This window comes from Schistocerca americana, chromosome 4, assembly GCF_021461395.2.
Source record: "Schistocerca americana isolate TAMUIC-IGC-003095 chromosome 4, iqSchAmer2.1, whole genome shotgun sequence".
Classification (NCBI taxonomy): domain Eukaryota; kingdom Metazoa; phylum Arthropoda; class Insecta; order Orthoptera; family Acrididae; genus Schistocerca; species Schistocerca americana.
This window is the reverse complement of record NC_060122.1, coordinates 140,789,437-140,811,787: the sequence shown is the minus strand read 5'-3', so window position 1 is coordinate 140,811,787 and position 22,351 is coordinate 140,789,437. Positions and strand designations below refer to the sequence as shown.

Here is a 22,351-nt window from a genome sequence, read left to right as displayed (position 1 = left end):
GGTTCTCGCGTTACGCAAGGCAGCCATTGAGCGGCTACACATATTGAAAGTTATTCGGTATGCTGCTAAAATAAACTAATTGTTATCACAAAATGAATATTTGCAATAGTTGTCACCTCAAATGGTGGCAGCGGCTAATTACTTTTAATAAGCATTTTTTCAGTAATTTGCGCTGCGGGAAGCTCATCTTCCGATGCAGCCTCTGGTCGGCCATTACGCGCCGAAATAATTTATTTTTCAATGTGTTAACAGTAACTGTAAATAGGAGAGATTTCGTTGTAAGAACCTTTTTAAATTGCAACAGATAATTTACGTTAAAGTTAATTATTTAAATTATACCGCTTCCATTAGTTCAGTAAGTTTTATCTTGGCCGCTCCACGGCAACAATCTAAATTCTCTCGGGCCTTGCTTTGCAATCAATAAATAAATAGAAATTAACAAAATTACATTCAATTCAGTTAACGGCAATTATATTTTAGCCATCACGTTCATTGTCAAGTTACACGTTGCTGCCTCTAAATATCGCACCCAAGCGGGGCAACACAAAAAAAAGAACACTTATTTACGACACTGAAGGAGCACTATGTTTCGTTAACTTCCCCAGGGTGTAACAACACTTTCTCCCCGGTTTAAGTCAATGGACTACTGGGACGGCACGCTTCGAGTTACTTGTCTCACCACCATGCGCAAAACTGTATACGCCCGCAAGAAAGAAGCCGCCTTGAATTAAATAGCCGTGCTAATACCTGGAAGCCATATCTATTAAAAATTATTTAATAAACGGTAATGGCCGAAATTCGAATCCAGATACTGCCTGGGCACGACAACACAACTGCGTTGTATTATTTAAAAGGTCTCGCAACCTGTTACATATTTGATAACTCGTTCTATATTCGGCGTACAACGAGAAATGAGTTAAGGCTGAGCACCTCTTTGATCTATTATTAATCAGTCTTCTGACGTTCGACGCAGCCCCCTGCGAAAACCTCTAGTGCCGACCTCTTCATCTTGCACCCCGCGATTCTTATTTGCTGCATGTATACCGATCTATCTTTGCCTACAGCTCTTACCCGTTGCCGTAACACGTGACCTAACACCCTACCATCGAGCGAGGTGGTGCAGTGTCTAGCACACTGGACTCGCATTCGGGAGGACGTCGTTCCAAACCCACGTCCGGCGGTTTTCTGTGGTGTTCCTAAATCGCTTCAGGCAAATGCCGGGAAGGTTCCTTTGAAAGGGCACGACCGACTTCCTTCCCCATGCTTCCCTAATCTGATGGAACCGATGAGCACACTGCCTGCTCCCCTCCCCTAAACCAACCAACCAACATCCTGTCCCTTCTACAATATGTTTCTTTCTTAGCCAATTCTGCGAAGAACCTCATTCCTTATGACTGCACCTAAATTTAAAGATCCCTCTGTAGTACCACATCTCAGACGCTTCTATTCTCTTCTTTTCCGCAGCAAACACCGCCAATCAGAGCTGTCGTGCTACGCTGTGTCAGAATGTCAACAGATTTGCCTGTTTACTTGTCTGCACCGCAGGCCACTCATTTCCGCTTCAACGTTCCTTGCGTGCAGTCATGTACATGAATGAGGAATGTTGGATATAGTACGCTGCTGGCCATTAAAATTTCTACACCATGAAGATATGCAAATGATAAACGGGTATTCGTTGGACAATTATTATACTAGAACTGACATGTGATTACATTTTCACGCAGTTTGGGTGCATAGATCCTGAGAAATCAGTAACCAGAACAACCACCTATGGCCGTGATAACGGCCTTGATACGCCTGGGTGTTGAGCCCAACAGAGCTTGGATGGCATGTACCGGTACAGCTGCCCATGCAGCTTCGACACGACACCATAGTTCATCAAGAGTAGTGACTGGCTTCTAGTGACGAGCCAGTTGCTCGACCACCATTAACCAGACGTTTTCAATTGGTTAGAGATCTGGAGAATGTGCTGGCCAGGGCAGCAGTCGAACATTTTCTGTATCCAGAAAGGCCCGTACAGGACATGCAACATGCGGTCGTGCATTATCCTGCTGAAATGTAGAGTTTCGCAGGGATCCAATGAAGGGTAGAGCCAGGGGTCGTAACACATCTGAAATGTAACGTCCACTGTTCAAAGTGCCGTCAATGCGAACAAGAGGTGACAGGCGTGTAACCAATGGCATCCCATACCATCACGCCGGGTGATACGCCAGGATGGCGATGACGAATACACGCTTCAAATGTGCGTTCACCGCAATGTCGCCAAACACGGATGCGACTATCATGATGCTGTAAGCAGAAACTAGATTCATCCGAAAAAATGACATTTTGCCATTCGTGCACCCAGGTTCGTCGTTGAGTACACCATCGCATGGGCTCATGTCTGTGATGCAGCGTCAAGGGTAACCGCAGCCATGGTCTCCGAGCTGAGAGTCCACGCTGCTGCAAACGTCGAACTGTTCGTGCAGATGGTTGTCGTCTTGTAAACTTCCCTATCTGTTGACTCAGGGATCGAGACATGGCTGCACGATCCGTGTCATCTCGAGATGCCTGTCATCTCCACTGCTGGTGATACGAGGCCGTTGGGATCCAGCCCGGCGTTCCGTATTACCCTCCCGAACCCACCGATTCCATATTCTGCCAACAGTCATTGGATCTCGACCGACGCGAGCAGCAATGTCGCTATGCGATAAACCGTAATCGCGATAGGCTACAATCCGACCTTTATCAAAGTCGGAAACGTGATGGTACGCATTTCTCCTCCTTACATGAGGCATCATAACAATGTTTCACCAGGGGCAACGCCGGTCAAGTGCTGTTTGTGTATGAGATATCGGTTGAGAACTTTCCTCATGTCAGCACGTTGTAGGTGTCTCCACCGGCGCCAACCTTGTGTGAATGCTCTGAAAAGCTAATCATTTGCATATCACAGCATCATCTTCCTGTCAAATTTCGCGTCTGTAGCACGTCATCTTCGTAGTGTAGCAATTTTAATGGCCAGTAGTGTACTTTTATACGGCGAATGTAAAAGAAATGCCGTAAGGAGAGTACAGCGGTATAGAGCTACCTACCCGGATCTCCAATGTCCGGCGCGATAGGCAGTCGCACGAATTACGAGGGCTATTCAGAAAGTAGGGAACGTTTCCGTCTGACGCCGCTAGGCGCGCGCCGATTGCGTATATTTTGGTATGGGCGAGCTCGGCAGTTCAGTGACAGCGGGAACGTCTCTGCGCGTCTGGTTTTGTCGATATTCGAATTTGAAAGTGCGCTGCTATCGAAATTCTCGCCAATTGTGAGGTGAGGTCTGTGATACTGTTTTTGTTGTCAAAAAACAAAAAACCTACATAAATTTATCGTGAAGTGCACGGAAACAACGTAATGAGTGAATGTTCCGTCCGGAAATGGTGCATTCGGTTTAAAAGTGGCCGAAACAACGTTCACGATGAAGAGTGGACGCATTGTGACTGACTATCTTGTCGCTAAAGTTGATGGAACGATTTGTGAAAACCGAAGCTTCACCATAACGGAACTTTCGATTTCTTTTCCACAATTTTCAGGGAGTTTGTTGTTTCAAATTGTCACTCAAAAGCCAGGCTACCACAAATTTTGTGCGCAATGGGTGCCCAAAATGCTTACAGAGCACCATAAAGAACAGCGAATGGGGGCAACATTGACGTTTCTGGATGCCTACCACAAACATGGTGGATCATTACTAGATTGGATCGTGACCGGTGACGAGACTTGGGTGAAACACCTCAATTGCGAGACAAAATTACATTCCATGAAGTGGGGGCACACAAGGTCCCCCAAAAACCAAGAAAATGTTTGCAAAGCTTGTCAGAAAGGAAGTTGATGGCGACAGTGTTTTGGGATAGGTAAGGTGTGCTAATTATTGATTTTCTCGAACGTGGAACGACCATATATTCTGCCCGGTGCTGTCAAACTTTGCACCGCCTTAGAAGAGCAGTTCAAAATAAACGCCGAGGAAATATGACGTCCAAAATTTGGTTTTTGCACGACAATGCCCGACCTCACACGGCAAACGGCACTGAAGAACTCATTAATTCATTCAAATGGGAAATTTGCCCTCATTCGCCCTACAGCCGCGATCTTGCACCAAGCGACTTCCACTTGTTTCCCAAGATGTACTGTCTTGCAACGCAACGCTTTGTTGACGACGCGGAACTCCATGCGGGCGTGACTCACTGGCTGAAGTCTCAGGCGGCAGAATTTACGACGAAGGTCTTGCAAAGCTTGTCCACCGTTATGATACGTGCCTCAATGTGTTTGGTGACTATGTGGAAAAGTACGTCAGCCGCTTTTTCAGATGTATACAGGGTGAGTCGCGTAAGACGTAACAATTGCACGTATCGGCATGCGGTTTTCGGCGAATCATAGCGGACTATGGGGCACATACGTTGGTACATGCACAACAATCACAACGTTTATATTGACCGAGATGAGGCAAGTACATGTTTTTTAAATGGGACGCTATACTTATTTTACCATCATTCCAACGCTCTGGGAAAGGCGCACACAGTGATGTAACGCATGTTGCTATTGTGACTCAAACTTTGCTTAAAAGAGGGCGGATGAGGATTTACCTACGTAGCGTAGCCCGCGCGTGCTGCATAGAGCACGGCAACTCGGCCCGGGGTCGCGCGAGGCGTGTTTGCGGTCTGCAGCCGCTTCCGACCGCCTCGACCTTCAATCGTACAATATTTCCCAGAGTCTTTTAAGCGATGTTTGAATCACAATAGCAACATGCGTTACATCACTATATGCGTCTTTTCCAGAGCGATCGAATGATGGTAAAAAATATAGCGTCCCATTTAAAAAACATGTACTTGCCTGTTGATAATTCTTCCGGGTTGTATGGCCGTGGTCCATGGAATTCTATTTCTAACGATTCGTCCAATACCACGTTGGACATCCTCAGAGGTATGGCTGGTCCTGCTGAGTCCTGAGTCAGCAGAACCAGCCATACCTCTGAGGATGTCCAACGTAGTATTGGACGAAACGTTAGGAATAGACGAATTCCATGGACCACGGCCATATAACCCGGAAGAATTAACAACAGTACCATCCGGTCGTGAAAGCCTTCATTTCATGTACTTGCCTCATTATCTGTCAATATAAACGTTGTGATTATTGTGCATGTACCAACGTATGTGCCCCATAGTCCGCTATGATTCGCCGAAAACCGCATGCCGATACGTGCAATCGCCCCAGGAATAATGGGGGTGTTGCGTCTTACGCGACTCACCCCGTATAATAAAATGTATTTCTTGTAGTTACTTTTTTTTTAATGCCAAAACGTTGCCTACTTTCTGAATAGCTCTCGTATTAAGACGCTAATACGGACAGGCTGCCTGAACGTCAAGAAGAGGACAAGAAAGAAGACTGACAGAACACGAAGTTATTCTGGCAACGACGCTAATGAACCCGTACAGCAGTGCGAGACATATTGCCAAGGAATGCGGGATCAGACAGACCAATGTCATTCGCATTCGCAGAATTTCCACCCTATCATCGGTTACTACATCCGGCACTCCACGAGCGTGATTCCGAACGTCATACAGAATTTTGTCGGTTTGCCCTTCAGGAACAGAAATGACCCTACCTTTTCCCAATGTGTGCTCTTCACCGATGACGCAAGGTTTACTAACTAAACCAATGTAAATTTGCATAACACGCACTACGGAGCAGCCGAAACTCCACACTGGCTTCGTTAGGTGCAAAATCAACGGTCGTGGGGGGTAAACGTATGGGGGCGGCATCATAGGTAATTACATTGTGGGACCCTACTTCATCTCAGGCATTCTGAATAGACATTCGTAAGCACACTTCCTGCCGGTTCTTCTAGAATTCGACAGTGTATGTGGCTGCAACACGACGGTTGTCCAGCTCACCCGTACCGTGTTGCGACACAAATACTAAATGATAACTTTCCTGGACTCTGAGCAGGACAAAATTTGTTGTCAAATGGCGCAGTGTAGGTAGAGTTGTCTCGCAACATGCATTATACCTCTAAGAAGCACACAGCCACGTACAGGTAAAGATGGATCAAATCTTCCTTCTAACGTTTACATATTTAGTACAGCAGTTGCTTTTTGCAGCGTACAAGACCTCTTTATTTCGCTATTTCAGCTCACGTAAATCTGGGAAAATACACAGATGTGAAACCGTTTTCCTAAGCCCTTTGTGATACGCTAGATTCTAGCCTACGTCGTATTACCATATAGAACATTCGTAGGTGAACCTGCATCTAGGTCGTAAGTTGGTTCAAGGGGAAATACCCGCAGTGCAGGCCCACCTTACGGTATCCAACTACGCAGCATGGTCCGAGGCGCCTGCTTGACAGTGTTTGCACCGCAAATGCCGTTTCTAGGACATTTATCGAATTTTTTACGACAGGTTTCAGTGTCAATATTAACAAACGCTGTATCACTGTAATTGTCTTCTCCAGAACTATCTAATGCAGTTATAAAAGTACAATGTTCCATTTAGAAAACATACTTGCTTCAATATCTCCGTTCATACCAGGACTATGAACATTAACCAAACAAAAAAATACGCGCCCGTCGACGCTCAAACATTTGCTAAAAACCGCGTTTCGTTATGTGAAATCGTTCACGAAATGAAGGTATGTTACGTCTTACGTGACTCACCCTGTTATAAGGAATATGAGTGGACACAAAATTGAACCCTTAGGGATTCCCTTTGTGATTTTTCCCCAGTCACTAAAATTTTCTACATTTCTGACAATTTTAGTTATTCAGCACAACTTTTCGCATTTAAGTGTGATTCAAACCAGCGATGTGTGAAGTCATCAGTTTCATAAAACTTAAGTTTTCCTACGCGAGTATCATGATTTACACCATAAAACGCCTTGGAACAAGCACGGAAAGTATGAACTGGCGATATATTATTACCTAATGCTTTTACTATTTCATGAAATTTTGTACATGGCTGCACGTTCAGAGACCGTGAATAGTTGCAATTGAAAGAAAACAGCCCTCGGTCACTATTTTTAACGAATTAACCGGGTTTCAACACTGCTAGGAATGTCTTCCTCAGAATTTAAATCGAAGAATGGCCTATAACATGGTCACAGAATTATGACTAAAATCATATGATACAGAATATAAAGTACAGAATCATCGTGAAAGACTGGCAGTACTTATATGTCATTTATAAAATAATAAATATGCCAAAAGGGCATTAGTGACAAAGATATTTAAGATGAATTCTGATAGCGAGCCACTAACGGCTGCTCGTAACTTACGCGGTTACAGGTTGCAAAAGGACTGTACTTATACTCTATCATATGTTTTTAGTCATAATTCTGTGACCATGTTATAGACCATTTTTTGATTTAAATTCTGAGGAAGACGCTCCCAGCAGTGTTGAAACCCGGTTAATTCGTTAAAAATAGTGACCGAGGGCTGTTTTCTTTCAATTGTAACTATTTCATGAGTTTGTAAATGGTAATGTCTACACACAACGCACGTTGCTACCTTAGGCTCCAGGTAATGAAATTAGGCGAACACTACTCTGTTTGAAGGTGGCCAGTGTGTACGCGTTGGAATCTTCGCACTGCAACCGGAGGTCTGAAGAGAAGTTGGCACAGAAACTGAGGGGGCTGCTCTCTTAAGTCTTATGGCTTCCAATCGTCCGCACTCTGGTCTGCTTCCGGCCTCAAAAAAGTGGGTTGGTACTAAATCCTGGGAGTGGCGGTGCTCAAGGGCGGCCCGGTCCGTCTTGAGAAGTCCTCACACAAGGCAGCTGACGTTGACGCGCACGGGAAAAACCAGTCACGCAGAGAGAGAGAGAGAGAGAGAGAGAGAGAGAGAGACCGCGTAACCTTTTTCGACTACAGTGTTCTCCAGTGGTAACAGTCAGCTGTATCCAGCTTGCAATCCACACATGTTTGTTTATGAAAATGAAGGCGCGTAAAATTCCTACGTCAGCGGTATTAAAGCGCGGTCGATGTCTTCCAGAATCTGATTGACTCTTCCTGCACGCCTCGCAGCGATCAGCGCACCAAAAGACGGTTATTCATGATTTTGGAGGTGGTTACAATGTGAAGTCCACGAATAGAACATCAATCTGGGAACGAATTTCTAGGTTCCTCTGCATCTCAGACGGACAGAGTTACTCGAGTTTCACAAGATCTTCGTTCGCGGAATCCACGTTGATTGCCATACATTTTCGTTCTCCAGCAAGATCAAAATACGCGAGTATAAAACATGTTCCATTATTCCGAAACTGCTGCGACATAGACCTGTCATTATTGGCATCTCTCGGAAAACAACAGGAATAAGCTGCGCCTGCGACCTATATTATGCTCAGTTTCGGTGCGAGCAATATCAGTTAAGGACTAGGTTATTTTGACCTATTTACTGAATACGTGCGACTAACATATCTTACTACTTAACATCAGATCGTATGGCAAAATTTCGCTTTCGAATTTGTTGAACGGTTCTCCCACTTCTCTCCTTACGCTCACTGTAGCTTTATTTAGATTTTGTTTGTCTACAACGCTCTGTAATGAAGTTCTCTTCACAGACATTGAAACACACGGCTATTGAACCACAAAGGAGCTTCCCCGTCTCCCCCCCCCCCCCCACCCCATACTTTCAGCTGCGCATTCATGTCTTCAGCGTATTGTACACTACTACTGCATTTTATTCCCTTCCACTGCAAATTTTTCGTCTACAGATACTTTATGCTGACTGCTCAGATAATATGCGGTACAGGTATGTTGCTGGCGCACTTTTAAGAAGAAATATTGTCCTCCAAACCCTGACATTACTCTTATCACCTGCAGTCACTTATGCTGCACCGGACTTTCGGTCACCGATTAGTGTTTATGATAGTTTGTTCAACTTCTGATGGAACTTTTCAGGAAACTTGTTCACGACAATTCCAGTCTCATTCCTGCCACTAGAAACAGTTTACATGACTTAACTTTCCCGCTCTATGCCTGGCAAATCTATTACCCTCTGAAACAGCACGTTGAAAATAGTGTCTGCGAGAATCTCCTTTTCTTTGAAGCTTTCTCCGACTACACCTCCTGGGACGGATCTATAAAAGCATTCGATTACCTTGTTTGGCCCACCTTTGCTGCTTACAAACATCCTTATTTCGCATTCAGAATCAGTAATGACCTCACTAGATACAATCAATTTCCTTACAGCAATAAATAAACCGCCGCCACTGGCGTGCAGGATTATATATATATATATATATATATATATATATATATATATATATATATTCAAATTTGAATTTCGCTGCTATTCACTTCTGCTTTCAGCCTGCTCCTAGTACTACGTAGGCGTTATTACCTTTAAGAAATATTTATTTTCGAACCTTACCAAGTACACACTCTTATCTCCGAGAAAGAATGATCTCTGTGATTAGTATGACTCTCTGATCACATATACTCTTTCTCCGACTACAGCATATATTTTATCGTTGAGCCTAAGGAGATATTTCTCACAACTAAAAGCCATATGCAGGCCATATTTACTATGCTACCCGTGTTAGCTGCTTTCGCTTTATAATGTTCGCATGGTTTACTGGGAAGCAGAGAGGGAAGGAGAGAGAGGGGGAGGGGTTACAATTCTTCATTCTTTAGCGAAGTCAGAAATCTTCGTCCGAGATCGTCGCAGAATGGTCTGGAAGGTGCTATGAGAAGCAACTGAGAAAGCCTGCCTGAGGTTTTGTAGGTGAATTAGGACGAGTATTTAGTCACAGGTGTTCTGGAAAAAAAAACTTTCATGTTTGGAAGAACCTACAGAGGACAGCATAGTCCACACAACTAGAGGACATGCAGTGTCATTTTTGGATTTAGTACCTTCAACTTGCGTCCCATGAATTTGCAATTAACTGCGGCATTTCCAGTCCCAGAATGATCCTATCTCTACTTCACAAGACGACCAACATTTGAGAATGGGCTATTTGACTGCCTACCGAAGGTACTCGTAATTAGATACCATTACAAGCTGCATCACTGTGTTCTTCCTAGCAAAGAGGAAATTAATCTTCTGTTGGTGCTTTTAGACATAAATCAAAACCTATTTGTAATTGAACAATGAAGGCTATCTTTCCAAAGCCTAACCAGTTTCTGTGAGCTCCTTTTGCCCCATGCCTATAACCTGTAGTGTGTAATACGATGACGTACAGATCTGAATGATTTATGAAACTAAATAGATAATTCGACACCTGTAAATATTTTAGTACGTCTGATTTTCTTTACACGTTTTTAACAGGTGTGTAAATGTACCTGTCTGAATTTCTGCTCATTCACACTTTTCTTGGATGTCTGAGATGTCTACGGAGACATTGAATTTCCTATCCTTCGAAAGTGATTATGACGCACTGGCAAACCAGTCAAAATGGGTAACTGATGCTATCACTGCCTGTCCCATAAGGCTGTATGAGAATACACTGTTGATGAACTGTTACCAAAACACTTTACAGGGATATAGCAAAAGGAAATCCTATAAGACCCTTTGCCGACTTTTGTAAGTTGTTATCCTGTCGGTTTCCTGCAGCATGCAGAATATTTCGTTATCTATGTTAGAAAGTTCGGGAGCAGAGTTATTAGCTGTTTACAGAAAGGTACAGTGAGGTAGTGAGAGCGTCAGAGGATGGTAGGAATATTAGTAGTATCTAGGAGAAGTGCACTGGACATGCTCAAAATAGACTCCGATATAATCTCGTTGCAAAATACGAACCACCATAGCATGTCAATGTCTCCACATATTAAACTGTTTTGGGTTTGTAGCTTGAATCACGACTTTCATAGTACAGACTGATGCACAATTCTCAAGATGGTTCAAATGGCTCTGAGCACTATGGGACTTAACATCTGAGGTCATCAGTCCCCTAGAACTTAGAACTACTTAAACCTAACCAACCTAAGGACATCACACACATCCATACCCGAGGCAGGATTCGAACCTGCGACCGTAGCAGTCGCGCGGTTCCGGACTGAAGCGCCTAGAACCGCTCGGCCACCACGGCCGGCTTCTCAAGATGATTGAGATCTTAATGATTTAGCTTGCCTTGACCCCGGAGGAAATTCTGCGATGCTCTTACAGCTGTACGAGATTGTAATCCGCAGCAAGGTGGAATATGACTGCAGGCTGTATGACTGCCTCCACTTCTATGCTGAATGTTTGTAGATCTGCAATGCACTGTCCTGCTGCTCTATACGGGCTACATTAGAAAACACATTTCATTTATACACAAAACTGAATTCCCTCACTCGCCCGAGACTGTAGAGTTCAGGATTCATGTTGAGATTACGACACCTTGTGAATAATATTGCATTATGGGGGAGGAAATCTGAACCATTATACTAACGTCCTACTGCTCGGCGAGGTCGAGAGACATTTACCAGTCCACTGTCAATTGCATCTTTGCCGGTGAAAAATGCCGAAGTTACAGTTCTGTCCACATTCATTATTCACTATATGATATTCAAGTTAGTAAAGCGATGGTAGACTGCTTTAACCCTTTAAGTTGCAGCGGTGTACCTATAACCGCTAGAACTTCCATGTAAACGTTTTTCTCCTGCTTCATTGGTATGAATATTTACTACCGCTTACCTCATCGTGACCTTAAAAATAAATAATAAATTGAACATTTTCATCCACAGTTATTCCTGAACAGTACATGCTCACCTATATATTTCATTGTTATGCTGGAAAACACCTGTCATTTGAAATACTAACAGATCAACTGTCTCAATGATCTTGCTCTTGGTCAAAAATGTGTGAGAGATCTTATGGGACTTAGCTGCTAGGGTCATCAATCCCTAAGCTTACACACTACTTAACCTAAATTATCCTAAGGACACACACACACACACACACACACACACACACACACACACACACACACACACACACACACGCCCGAGGGAGGACTCGAACCTCCGCCGGGACCAGCCGCACAGTCTATGACTGCAGCGCCTTAGACCGCTCAGCTAATCCCGCGCGGCTATCTTGGATCGATTGCGAAAATTGTTTGCAGGTAAGTGCTGAGTTTCTCTACGGAAGCTGCATACTGGTCATGATGGATCCCTTTTGCTGTGTTTCCCTGCTAACAGTTATTTACTATTTTCTAGACCATACTATAGCCAACAGTACTACAGGTAGAATTTGGATGCTTAGCGATTACGTCGGTACCTTGCTGTTTCTCAAAGGTAGCTCCAGAGAGAACTGTGAACAATATAGCCGTAACATGCATTATTACTGCAGCAAATGATCTCCACAAGGAAATCTCTTTGAAGAGGATCCCGAACCACAGCCGCACAATAGAGCAACTAACGTGCTCAAAAGCTTGCCGAAAACGTAAAGCAACTCACACCCACTTTAATTTCACTTCCGCCCCGTGACTACTATTGTATGTGTGCAGTCAGAGTGAAGCCAGAAGGCTGAGTATGCAAAGATGGCGTTAACTACAAAGTAATTTTATATTGGGCTACCCACCAGTGCTTACAACATGACCCTTTTAATTTTAACCGCGAGCGGAAGGAGAGAGCCAGCTTTTATAACCCTACCTTAACAGCGCGCCACACGGCTACAAAGTAAACGAATCAACTGATAAAGTTAATAACTTTTCGTAACTGCGTTTACTGTTCAGGTGAAGAGCAGCATTTATTTTAGTGTATGTAAAATATAACCATAAAAGGCCAAAGACGCACGTTTTCCAGCCATTTGATTAGGTTATAGTTTAAAGCTTAGCTTTGAATAACGCTATATTTATTTATATTAACGATAAAGTTGGCAATGCTGTCACCTTATTCCATGTTAGAAAGTCTGTAACTGTCGATATTTCAAGAAATTCAAAGCAACTTTGCTATATTGCATTCACTACATTTATTCTTAACGGTTTCGGTTCTAAACATTCGTCCAGGAGAAAACAATACGACTTTTACATGTTGTACAACATGCCACAGGTGGCTGCCATACTAAGAGGTCAAGTTAAAACAAATATGGAATGCTCACAGCAGGTCAACGGCTCACTAAAGAGGTTGGTCGGTCGGTCGTCTGCCAGTGTACATCCGTCCTTGTTGAGCGAGCCACACTAACCTGCTGTGAGCGTTTCATATTTGTTTTAGGTTAAACTCTTGTGCGGCATCCACCTGTGACATGTTACACAACATGTAAAAGTCTTACTGTTTTCCCCTGAACGATTGTTTACAACTGAAACAGGTAGGAATAAATTTACCAATTCAATATAGCACAGTTGTTATTTCCTGAAATAGAGAGTGTATATAAAAAAATCTGTCGATTTAAAAAAATCATAACCATTATATTAATTGAGATATGTGCGCGAACAACGTGTTGTTGGAAAGAGCAAACTCGGGTTTTATACGGTTCCCGCTAGGTAGCAGCACTGTGCGCCCACTTCAGTTCTAGTAAAAATAGTGCCGGGTCAACAAAAAGCGTTTTGCGCAGTGTAGATAGGTAATAACTGTCCAGCATGACATTCGTACTAGGTATGGTCTGGATCCTACTACAGCACAGAGCATTAGACGACGGCAAGAACAATTCCGAGAAGCAGGTCGTTTGTGTAAAGACAAATCGCCGGGTCGTCCGCAAATGTATGACACAGACGTCGAACGCATCCGACAGTTTTACAAGGAGTCCGCAGGAATCCGTTCACCGTGCAGCTCGACAGCTCATGCCCCCGATGTCCTCATGGCTTATGTTGCGTCGACGGTTGCACATGAAGCCATATAAAATTCAGCTACCGCAAGCTCTTCGTGAAGGTGACAAGCAACGACATTACTGGCCTCCAAGGTCACCGGACCTCTCTGCATGTGATTATTTCTTGTGGGGGGTTTATAGAAGACACTGTTTATGTGCCTTCGTCAGCAACAACAATAAATGAACTGAGACATCGCAGCTGCGGAAGCTGTAACTCGAGACATGCTCGCTGCAGCGAGGGAACAATTTGAACACCGCATTGACATATGCCGTGCATCTTAAGGGGGGCATATTGAACACAGTTGGAAAGGTATGAGAAAAAAGTTTCCCTTCATCAAAATACAAAATTCATTATATATGTATATTAGTTTCAGAAATATAGACGTGGCAAATCGGATGATTCTTGATTGTCGCCTAAAAATTTGTTTTTGAATCTGTCAGTGATTGATTTGACTAGTAAAACACAACACCAATTACGGTTTTCTCTCGTGCATAACACGACGAGTTTCAGTAATTTCTCTCATTATCAAGTGCAACCAATCCGAGTGCCCTGCAAACTTTTTATAATTTTACTGCAATCGTAAAGTTGGAAAATATAATTCTTGCAATTTTTATACACGCCAACGTTAGAGAATTGTAATTTTTTGTACTTGCTTACTGTTGCTGTGCCTCCATTGTAGAGAAATATATGAATAAGTCTCTTTCTTCACAAATTGTACTCAATATGTGCAACAAAATTGTATTAAACAGAAAATTAAGTGTAACTGATAATTTATGCAGTCAGTGGAGTTATAGTTATGACAGCTTCATGTAAATACTGTAATTCGCGAGAAACGGAAAACCACTGACTGCATCCGAACTCTCTGGGAAGCAACATTGTCGTAATATCTTTGTACCCTACCTTGATTTCACGTAAACAGTGATGTTTATCACGTGTGTGAATTTCTGCACAACGAAGGAGGCACATCACCTGTAAGTAAACACACAACAGTTACTGTTCTCTAGAATTATTGTGTAAAAGAACACTAGAATTATGTTTTCCGACTTTCCGGTCGCAGTAAAGCCATGTAAGACAAATGCACGCCAAACCACCACATACACAGACATCACATACAGTACCAACGATGCACTTCACAATGGGAAGAGATTGCTGGAACCCGCAGTCATATGCACGAAAAAAAAAAAGTTACTGCTGCAATGTTTTACTATTTAAATAATAGAACTGACAGCTGTTCAGTTTAAAATTCTAGTTTCATGACGTGCGGTATGTGGAAAAATAACTTGATAAGGCCAGAGCACGATAGATGGCTTGGACTCGAGTAAAATTTTTCGAATAACCAGAGATGGGACGCACCTCTGTAGCTACGATCATAAAACGGTAGCCAGTCACCGACGAGCGCGAAAGTTGCCCAGTTCGCATGTTTACTTACTACTTACTACAAAAGGTATTAATTCTTATTGTTACTTACTGTTTTTCGTTGTTTACGTCTTTCTTCATGTTCTTCCACGTATTTGTGTCAGTTTTAGAACTTTACACTAAAGATATTCACGTTTTTGTGTTATGAAGAATCAGTCGTTTCGCCATTTTGTGTGTTTTGCTATTGCTTGATACGTTCGTCTTTTTTTGTAGTGGTGGGAGCATCTGCTATTGGTGTGCGTGTGCGTAAATTATTACTTTACTACGAGACAGTGGTGGTTGACCTAGGATGGGGATATCGCCTAGTTTGTCATTATACGGTGTCTAGGGGGAATAGGGGTTGTTTGAATTTTTTTTATTAGTTTAAGCAGCGTCTGGTTGCTTATGTTTGTCTGCTCATTTACGATGTATTTCTTCTCTATGCTGCCTTTCGAATTTGGATGTTCTCTTGGAGGTTTAGGAGATGTTTCTTGTTACTGATGTGGCTATTTTCACGCCCTCGTCTATCGTGGTCGGTTGGTTTTCTTGCCGAAGGTGTTCCGCAAATTTTGAATGGTTGGTGCCCTGTTTCCATGCTCTTTGTGTTCTTTCTACTTTATTTCTAAAGTCCTGCCTGTCTGCCGTAAGTATAGAGCATCATAACAGTTACGCTGAACATTATGAAAAACTGAAACGTGCAACCTGTGGTTTTCATGATTAAGAACGTTAATCCTTAAAGTACCACATATCGACTACCTTACTGCAGTGCTAATTCTGAAGTACAGGTTGCCTTACCAAATTAATGGCAATGCGATACTTCTAGTGTATTTGATTTAATAACCAAACTCTAGCCAGTAAATATCACGGAAAATTCCGTGTAGCGTAACCAGCCATATTTAGGAACTTAAAAATGCCTAGCTTTGAGTGTTCAGCTGAAACCACCATTGCCTTCGGTTCACGTAATTAGAAACTGTGGTCTTTAGCGTAACAGGTATTACTGTGGTGCAAGTTAGTTTACATACATGCACTTCCGTTCTTTCGCTGATTGGTTGGGTTTTATGGTTCTACTTCGACAAGGTGCGTTTCCAACATACCGTTACCAGGGAAGTTCCAGTTTCCCCGTCCCCAACGTGATCTGACTATTACCATCTTGTTTTCGCCACTGACATTTACTAGATACAATTTAATTTTGCAGCATATTTCCTTCAATTTCTGTCTGGATTATGGGCAGCACCTATAATCTGCCAGGAACACATTCTCACCATTCTCCCCCCCTCCCCCCCACTCCGCCAGCCACCACTCGCACAAAAAAAGAAAATAGGAAAATGAACTCGACCCGAGCTAGCCACCACAATTATGTCTGTTGCTGTGCTATCTTTTTTCGTGCTGTGCTGAAGTCGAATTTTTTAAAATGTTTCTACTGCTTTGTCTCTGAGTAGGGTTGCCAGTCGTACGTATTATAATAATGTATTCTACATTACCTCAGGCAGTTCTCTATACTTTTTGACTAAAATAAAGCACCGAAAATACCTTATATCACAGGGCTTTTATTTTTGGATTCATTTTATCTAAATCATTAAAAGAGTAGAAAAATTGATCGTAATTTTGCGTCCTATCTTTAACAAGCAATATAATTTATTTGCTCTATTTTATTTGCCCAACCTCTGAGCCATAACGATTCAAATTATCCATGGTGATTATTTACTCAAAAACTAGTGCGCGGCAGGGACGCAGACCGCATTATTTTTGTTGGCGATCGCTTTTAACGTCTTTTTCGGATGCGCAAGTGCGGTACCCGCCAGGTGGATTCATTCGACCCATCCACCGGAAAATGATCTTGCTCGCTCGGAGGTTTTATTTATTTCTTTATTTTTGAATCATCAATCTTCTGACTGGTTTGATGCGGCCCCCCACGAATTCCTCTCCTGTGCCAACCTCTTCACCTCAGTAGTGCTTGCAACCTACGTCATCAATTATTTGGCGGGTGTATTCCAATATGTCTTCCTCTACAATTTTTGCCTTCTACAGTTACCTATAGTACCATCGAAGTCATTCCCTGATGCCTTAATGGATATCCTACCACCCTGTCCCCTTCTTGCATTGTTTTCCACATATTCCTTTCCTCTGCGCAGAAACTCTTCATTCCTTACTTTATCAGTCCATCTAATTTTCAACATGCTTCGGTGGCACCATATTTCAAATTCTTCGATTGTCTTCTGCTCCGGCTTTCCAACAGTGCGTATTTCACTACTATACAATGCTGTGCTGTGCTCCAAACGTACATTTTCGGAAATTTATTCCTTTAATTGTGGTAGAAATCTGAGGTTTTATTTATTCATTTAAAAACCATCCACAATGTGTAATAGGACTTATAAACTGCTTACTTTAAATTTAAAGACACCAGTATTTCTTGTGGGACACAGTCTACGTTACTACAGTTTTGAACTCTCCAGTAACAGTAAAATAGCAACACTAATTTTAATTTGAGGAATACATAAAAAGGAATATTTACGCAGAATAAATGAAGATAAAATGACAATCTAAGCAGCTTTACCCCAGTATTTGGCAATCACTAACGCCTCGGAACTAGCGGACATTTGCTCATCAATGGCACATCTTGCAGGATCGTCTACGTTTTTGCAAGTGCTCTGTAGTTCGTTTAACTGCGCAAAGGGCTGATGATAGGAGATAATTTCTGCGAACTATCTGTTAACCTTGCAGCCCCTATTGTGAGTTTATTTTGAGCGTATTCTGAGTTTTCCAGACGGGCCATTCTTCAGTGAAACCGCCACATAGTTTTCCGATGGTGTCATCCAGTGGTGGTCAGACATTTCCCGCGCATTACTGAGAACACTTCTGTTGCCCAGTGTTATACTGTAGCCTGGACAGAAGTGTGGCGGTATTCCAGTATCGGGACCCCCCGGCGGTTACCGGCTCGTCGTTGGGGCGTAATGGAAATGTCGTGTGGCTAGGGCCTCCCGTCGGGTAGACCGTTCGCCTGGTGCAAGTCTTTCGGTTGGACGCCACTTCGGCGACCTGTGTGTCGATGGGGATGAAATGATGATGATTAGGACAACAAAACACCCAATCCCTGAGCGGAGAAAATCTTCGACCCAGCCGGGAATCGAACCCGGGCCCTTAGGATTGACAGTGTCACGCTGACCACTCAGCTACCGGGGCGGACGTCGTCGGGGGGTAGGCGGACACTTCTTGACTCAACGTCCACGCTCTTTTCGTCATAATGGGAACTTCTGCTCCACCTCAGTGTTTTATTTTGGGATATTGTACCCGTAAAGGGAAACCATTTCATCACCCAATTTTGTATTGGCATTTGGCGTTTGCACCCCTTTGAAATATAGTTCAGCATTCACCTTCTGTTTAAGATCCTGAAAGCCATCTCGGCAGACCGTGGACGCTGTATAACTTGACATTCGAAGAGCGTTCGAGAAATGCTAACCGCACCACCGCTTTCTTACTGAAGTACGATTACATGGGGACATGAAACAAAACTTGTACAGATTGAGTATTTCTTGATAGGGAAAACACGCATGTCATTTTGGAGAGTCGTCGACAGATATAGTAGTAACTTCAGTTGTGTTCCATGGAAGTGTCTTGCGATCCTTGCTGTTCATGCCGCATAATGACGACCTGGCAGACGATATTAGTGACCCGAGACTTTTCGTAGATGGTACTAGCTATCTATAATGGATTACTATTTGGAAAAAATCAGTCAAATCCTGATAAGATTGACAAGTGACGTGAAAACCGGTAATTCGGTTTAAATGTTGTGAAATGTACGATTCTGACTTCCCATAACTCAAAAGTGTACCTTATCTCTGCAATATCGATGAGTTACAACTGGAGCTAACTCATTCAAGCACCCGATGTAACTATTTTTATTTATTTATTTATTTATTTATTAACACGTCAAATTTCGTAGGACCAAATTGAAGAGCAAATCTTCAGTGTCATGGAACGTGTAAGTACATAAAATTACAACATAAAAGTAATAACAAATAAAATATTTATGAACCCGAAAAGAGTCAATCCGTAAGTTTAAGTAAACGCAATCAACAATACATGAAAAATCAGCTTAGTTTTTCCAAGGAACTCTTCGACAAAATGGAAGGTGTGACCCACGAGGAAACACTTCAGTTTCGATTTTAAAACTCGTGGATTACTGATAAGATTTTTGAATTCGAGTGGTAGCTTATTGAAAATGGCTGGATCAGTACAAAGCACATCTATTTGCACAAGAGTTAAGGAAGTCCGATCCAAATGCAGATTTGATTTCTGGTGAGTATTTACTGACTGAAAGCTGCTTATTCTTTGGAATAAGCTAGTATTTTTAACAAGAAATGACAGTAAGGAAAATTATATATAAGAGAGAGAGAGAGAGAGAGAGAGAGAGAGAGAGAGAGAGAGAGAGAGAGGAACGTCAAAATACCCAGACTACTGAACAGGGATCCACAAGGTGTTCGTGAACTTGCACCACTTATTGCCCTAACCGCCCGATTCTGAGCCAAAAATATCCCTTTGAAGGGGAACAGTTACCCCAAAATATAATACCATACGACATAAGCTAATGGAAGTGAGCAAAGTAGACTAATTTTCGTATCGAACGATCACTTACTTCAGATACAGTTCGCATAGTAAAAACTGCAGCAAGTCTGAACAAGATCCTGAACGTGGGCTTTCCACGACAGTTTACTATTTGAACACCTAGGAATTTTAACTGTTCAGTTTCACTAATATGCCCATTCCGTGAAATTAAAACGTCAGGTTTAGTTGAATTGTGTGTCAGAAACTGTAAGAACTGAGTCTTACTGTGATTTAACATTAGTTTATTTTCTACAAGCCATGAACTTGGGTCATGAAGTGCACAATATGAAACCGAGCCAATATTGCACACAACATCCTTTACTATCAAGCTAGTGTCATCAGCAAACAAATATTTTAGAGTTACTCTTAATACTAGAGGGCACATCATTTATGTAAATAAAGAACAGGAGTGGCCCCAAGACTGATCACTGCCCCCCCCCCCCCCCCCCCACACTTGACCATACCCCAACTCAGACCACACATCACAGCCATTGTCTACTTGTGAATAATGACCTTTTTCTGTCTCTCGCCAAAGTGGTGAACTAACTGTGAGCTACTCCCAGCACTGTAATTGTCCAATTTTTGGTGACATGAAATGAACAATCAGATAGGCTGAGTTGTAGGCATATAGTTTGGACAAAAAAAGAAAACAGGGAGAAATGCATGCTTTAACATAAATGCAGATGTTACCCACACCTTCACGTTGCAGGGAGGGAAAATAGGTTTAACGTCCCGTCGATATCGAGGCCGTTAGAGACCGAGGACACGCTCGGACTGTGTTGAGGATGTGGAAGGAAATCGGCCGTGCCCTTTCAGCAGAACCATCCCAGCATTTGTCTGGAGCGATTTAGGAAAATCACGGAAAACCTTAATCTGGATGGGCGGACGCGAGTTTAAACTGGCGTCCTCCAGAATGCGAATCCACTGTAACAACCACTGCACTCTTCAAGTTGCGCTGTTGCATTTGACCACAAACGGCACCTGCGGAATGTCTTCATTACGTTGCCAGTGTCAGTCGTGGTCAAAACAATTCTCTGTAGTTGTGGATGCATGAAGTCGGAGCTAATTATATTCTAACGGGAGTAAATTGATTGCTGGTGCTCGTTAGGTGGGCGCTTCTGTAACCAAGGTAGCTGAAGTGTTTGGTATTTAAAGAGACCGTATTAAAGGTTAATACCGCCCCCATGGACCTTGCCGTTGGTGGGGAGGCTTGCGTGCCTCAGCGATACAGATGGTCGTACCGTAGGTGCAACCACAACGGAGGGGTATCTGTTGAGAGGCCAGACAAACGCGTGGTTCCTGAAGAGGGGCAGCAGACTTTTCAGTAGTTGCAAGGGCAACAGTCTGGATGATTGACCTTGTAACAATAACCAAAACGGCCTTGCTGTGCTGGTACTGCGAACGGCAGAAATCAAGGGGAAACTACAGCCGTAATTTTTCCCGAGGGCATGCAGCTTTACTGTATGGTTTAATGATGGTGGCGTCCTCTTGGGTAAAATATTACGGAGGTAAAATAGTCTCCCATTCGGATCGCCGGGCGGGGACTACTCAAGTCGTTATCAGGAGAAAAAACTGACGTTCTACGGATCGGAGCATGGAATGTCAGATCCCTTAATCGGGCAGGTAGGTTGGAAAATTTTAAAAGGGAAATGGATAGGTTAAAGTTAGATATAGTAGGAATTAGGGAAGTCCGCTGGCAGGAGGAACAAGACTTTTGGTCAGGTGAATACAGGGTTATAAATATAAAATCAAATAGACGTAATGCAGGAGTAGGACTAATAATGAATAAAAAAAATAGGCGTGCGGGTAAGCTACTACAAACAGCATAGTGAAAGCATTATTGTGGCCAAGACTGACACGAAGCCCACGCCTACTACAGTAGTACAAGTTTATATGCCAACTAGCTCTGCAGATGAGGAAGAAATTGACGAAATGTATGATGAAATAAAAGAAATTATTCAGATAGTGAAGGGAGATGAAAATTTAATAGTCATGGGTGACTGGAATTCGAGTGTAGGAAAAGGGAGAGAAGGAAACATAGGTGAATATGGATTGGGGGTAAGAAATGAAAGAGGAAGCCGCCTGATAGAATTTTGGACAGTGCATAACTTAATCATAGCTAACACTTGGTTCAAGAATCATGAAAGAAGGTTGTATACATGGAAGAGGCCTGGATATACTGACAGGTTTCAGATTATATAGTGGTAAGACAGATTTAGGAACCAGGTTTTAAATTGTGAGACATTTGCAGGGGCAGATGTGGACTCTGACCACAATCTATTGGTTATGAACTGCAGATTAAAATTGAAGAAACTGCAAAAAGGTGGGAATTTAAGGACATGGGACCTGGATAAACTGACTAAACCAGAGGTTGTACAGAGTTTCAGGAAAAGCGTAAGGGAACAATTGACAGCAGTGGGGGAAACAAGTACAGTAGAAGAAGAATGGGTAGCTCTGAGCGATGAAGTAGTTTTTTTTTTTTTTTGGTAGGGTTTAAGGGCGCTCAACTGCTGAGGTCATTAGCGCCCAGTCACTGGTGTTAGAGCACAAGGAACCTGCTAAAACTCAAGGGGATGGGGGGACATCAAAAGGACCTGACAAAGATGCAGATGAAATAAGT

At 42.8% G+C, this 22,351-nt stretch overlaps 1 protein-coding gene across 2 annotated transcripts in view; it reads right to left on the bottom strand.

The window, feature by feature from the left end:
• LOC124612437 (alpha-1,3-mannosyl-glycoprotein 4-beta-N-acetylglucosaminyltransferase A) overlaps window positions 1-22,351 on the bottom strand; it is a 787,568-nt gene that overhangs the window by 266,748 nt on the left and 498,469 nt on the right. The window contains exon 3 of one of the 2 annotated variants that reach the window (XM_047140646.1): window positions 14,635-14,703. The exons of the other annotated variant lie outside the window; for it this stretch is intronic. Coding sequence (XP_046996602.1) covers window positions 14,635-14,700 — 66 coding nt within the window. The 5' untranslated portion in view covers window positions 14,701-14,703. The remainder of the gene's footprint in view (window positions 1-14,634; window positions 14,704-22,351) is intronic. 2 annotated transcript variants of the gene reach the window in all.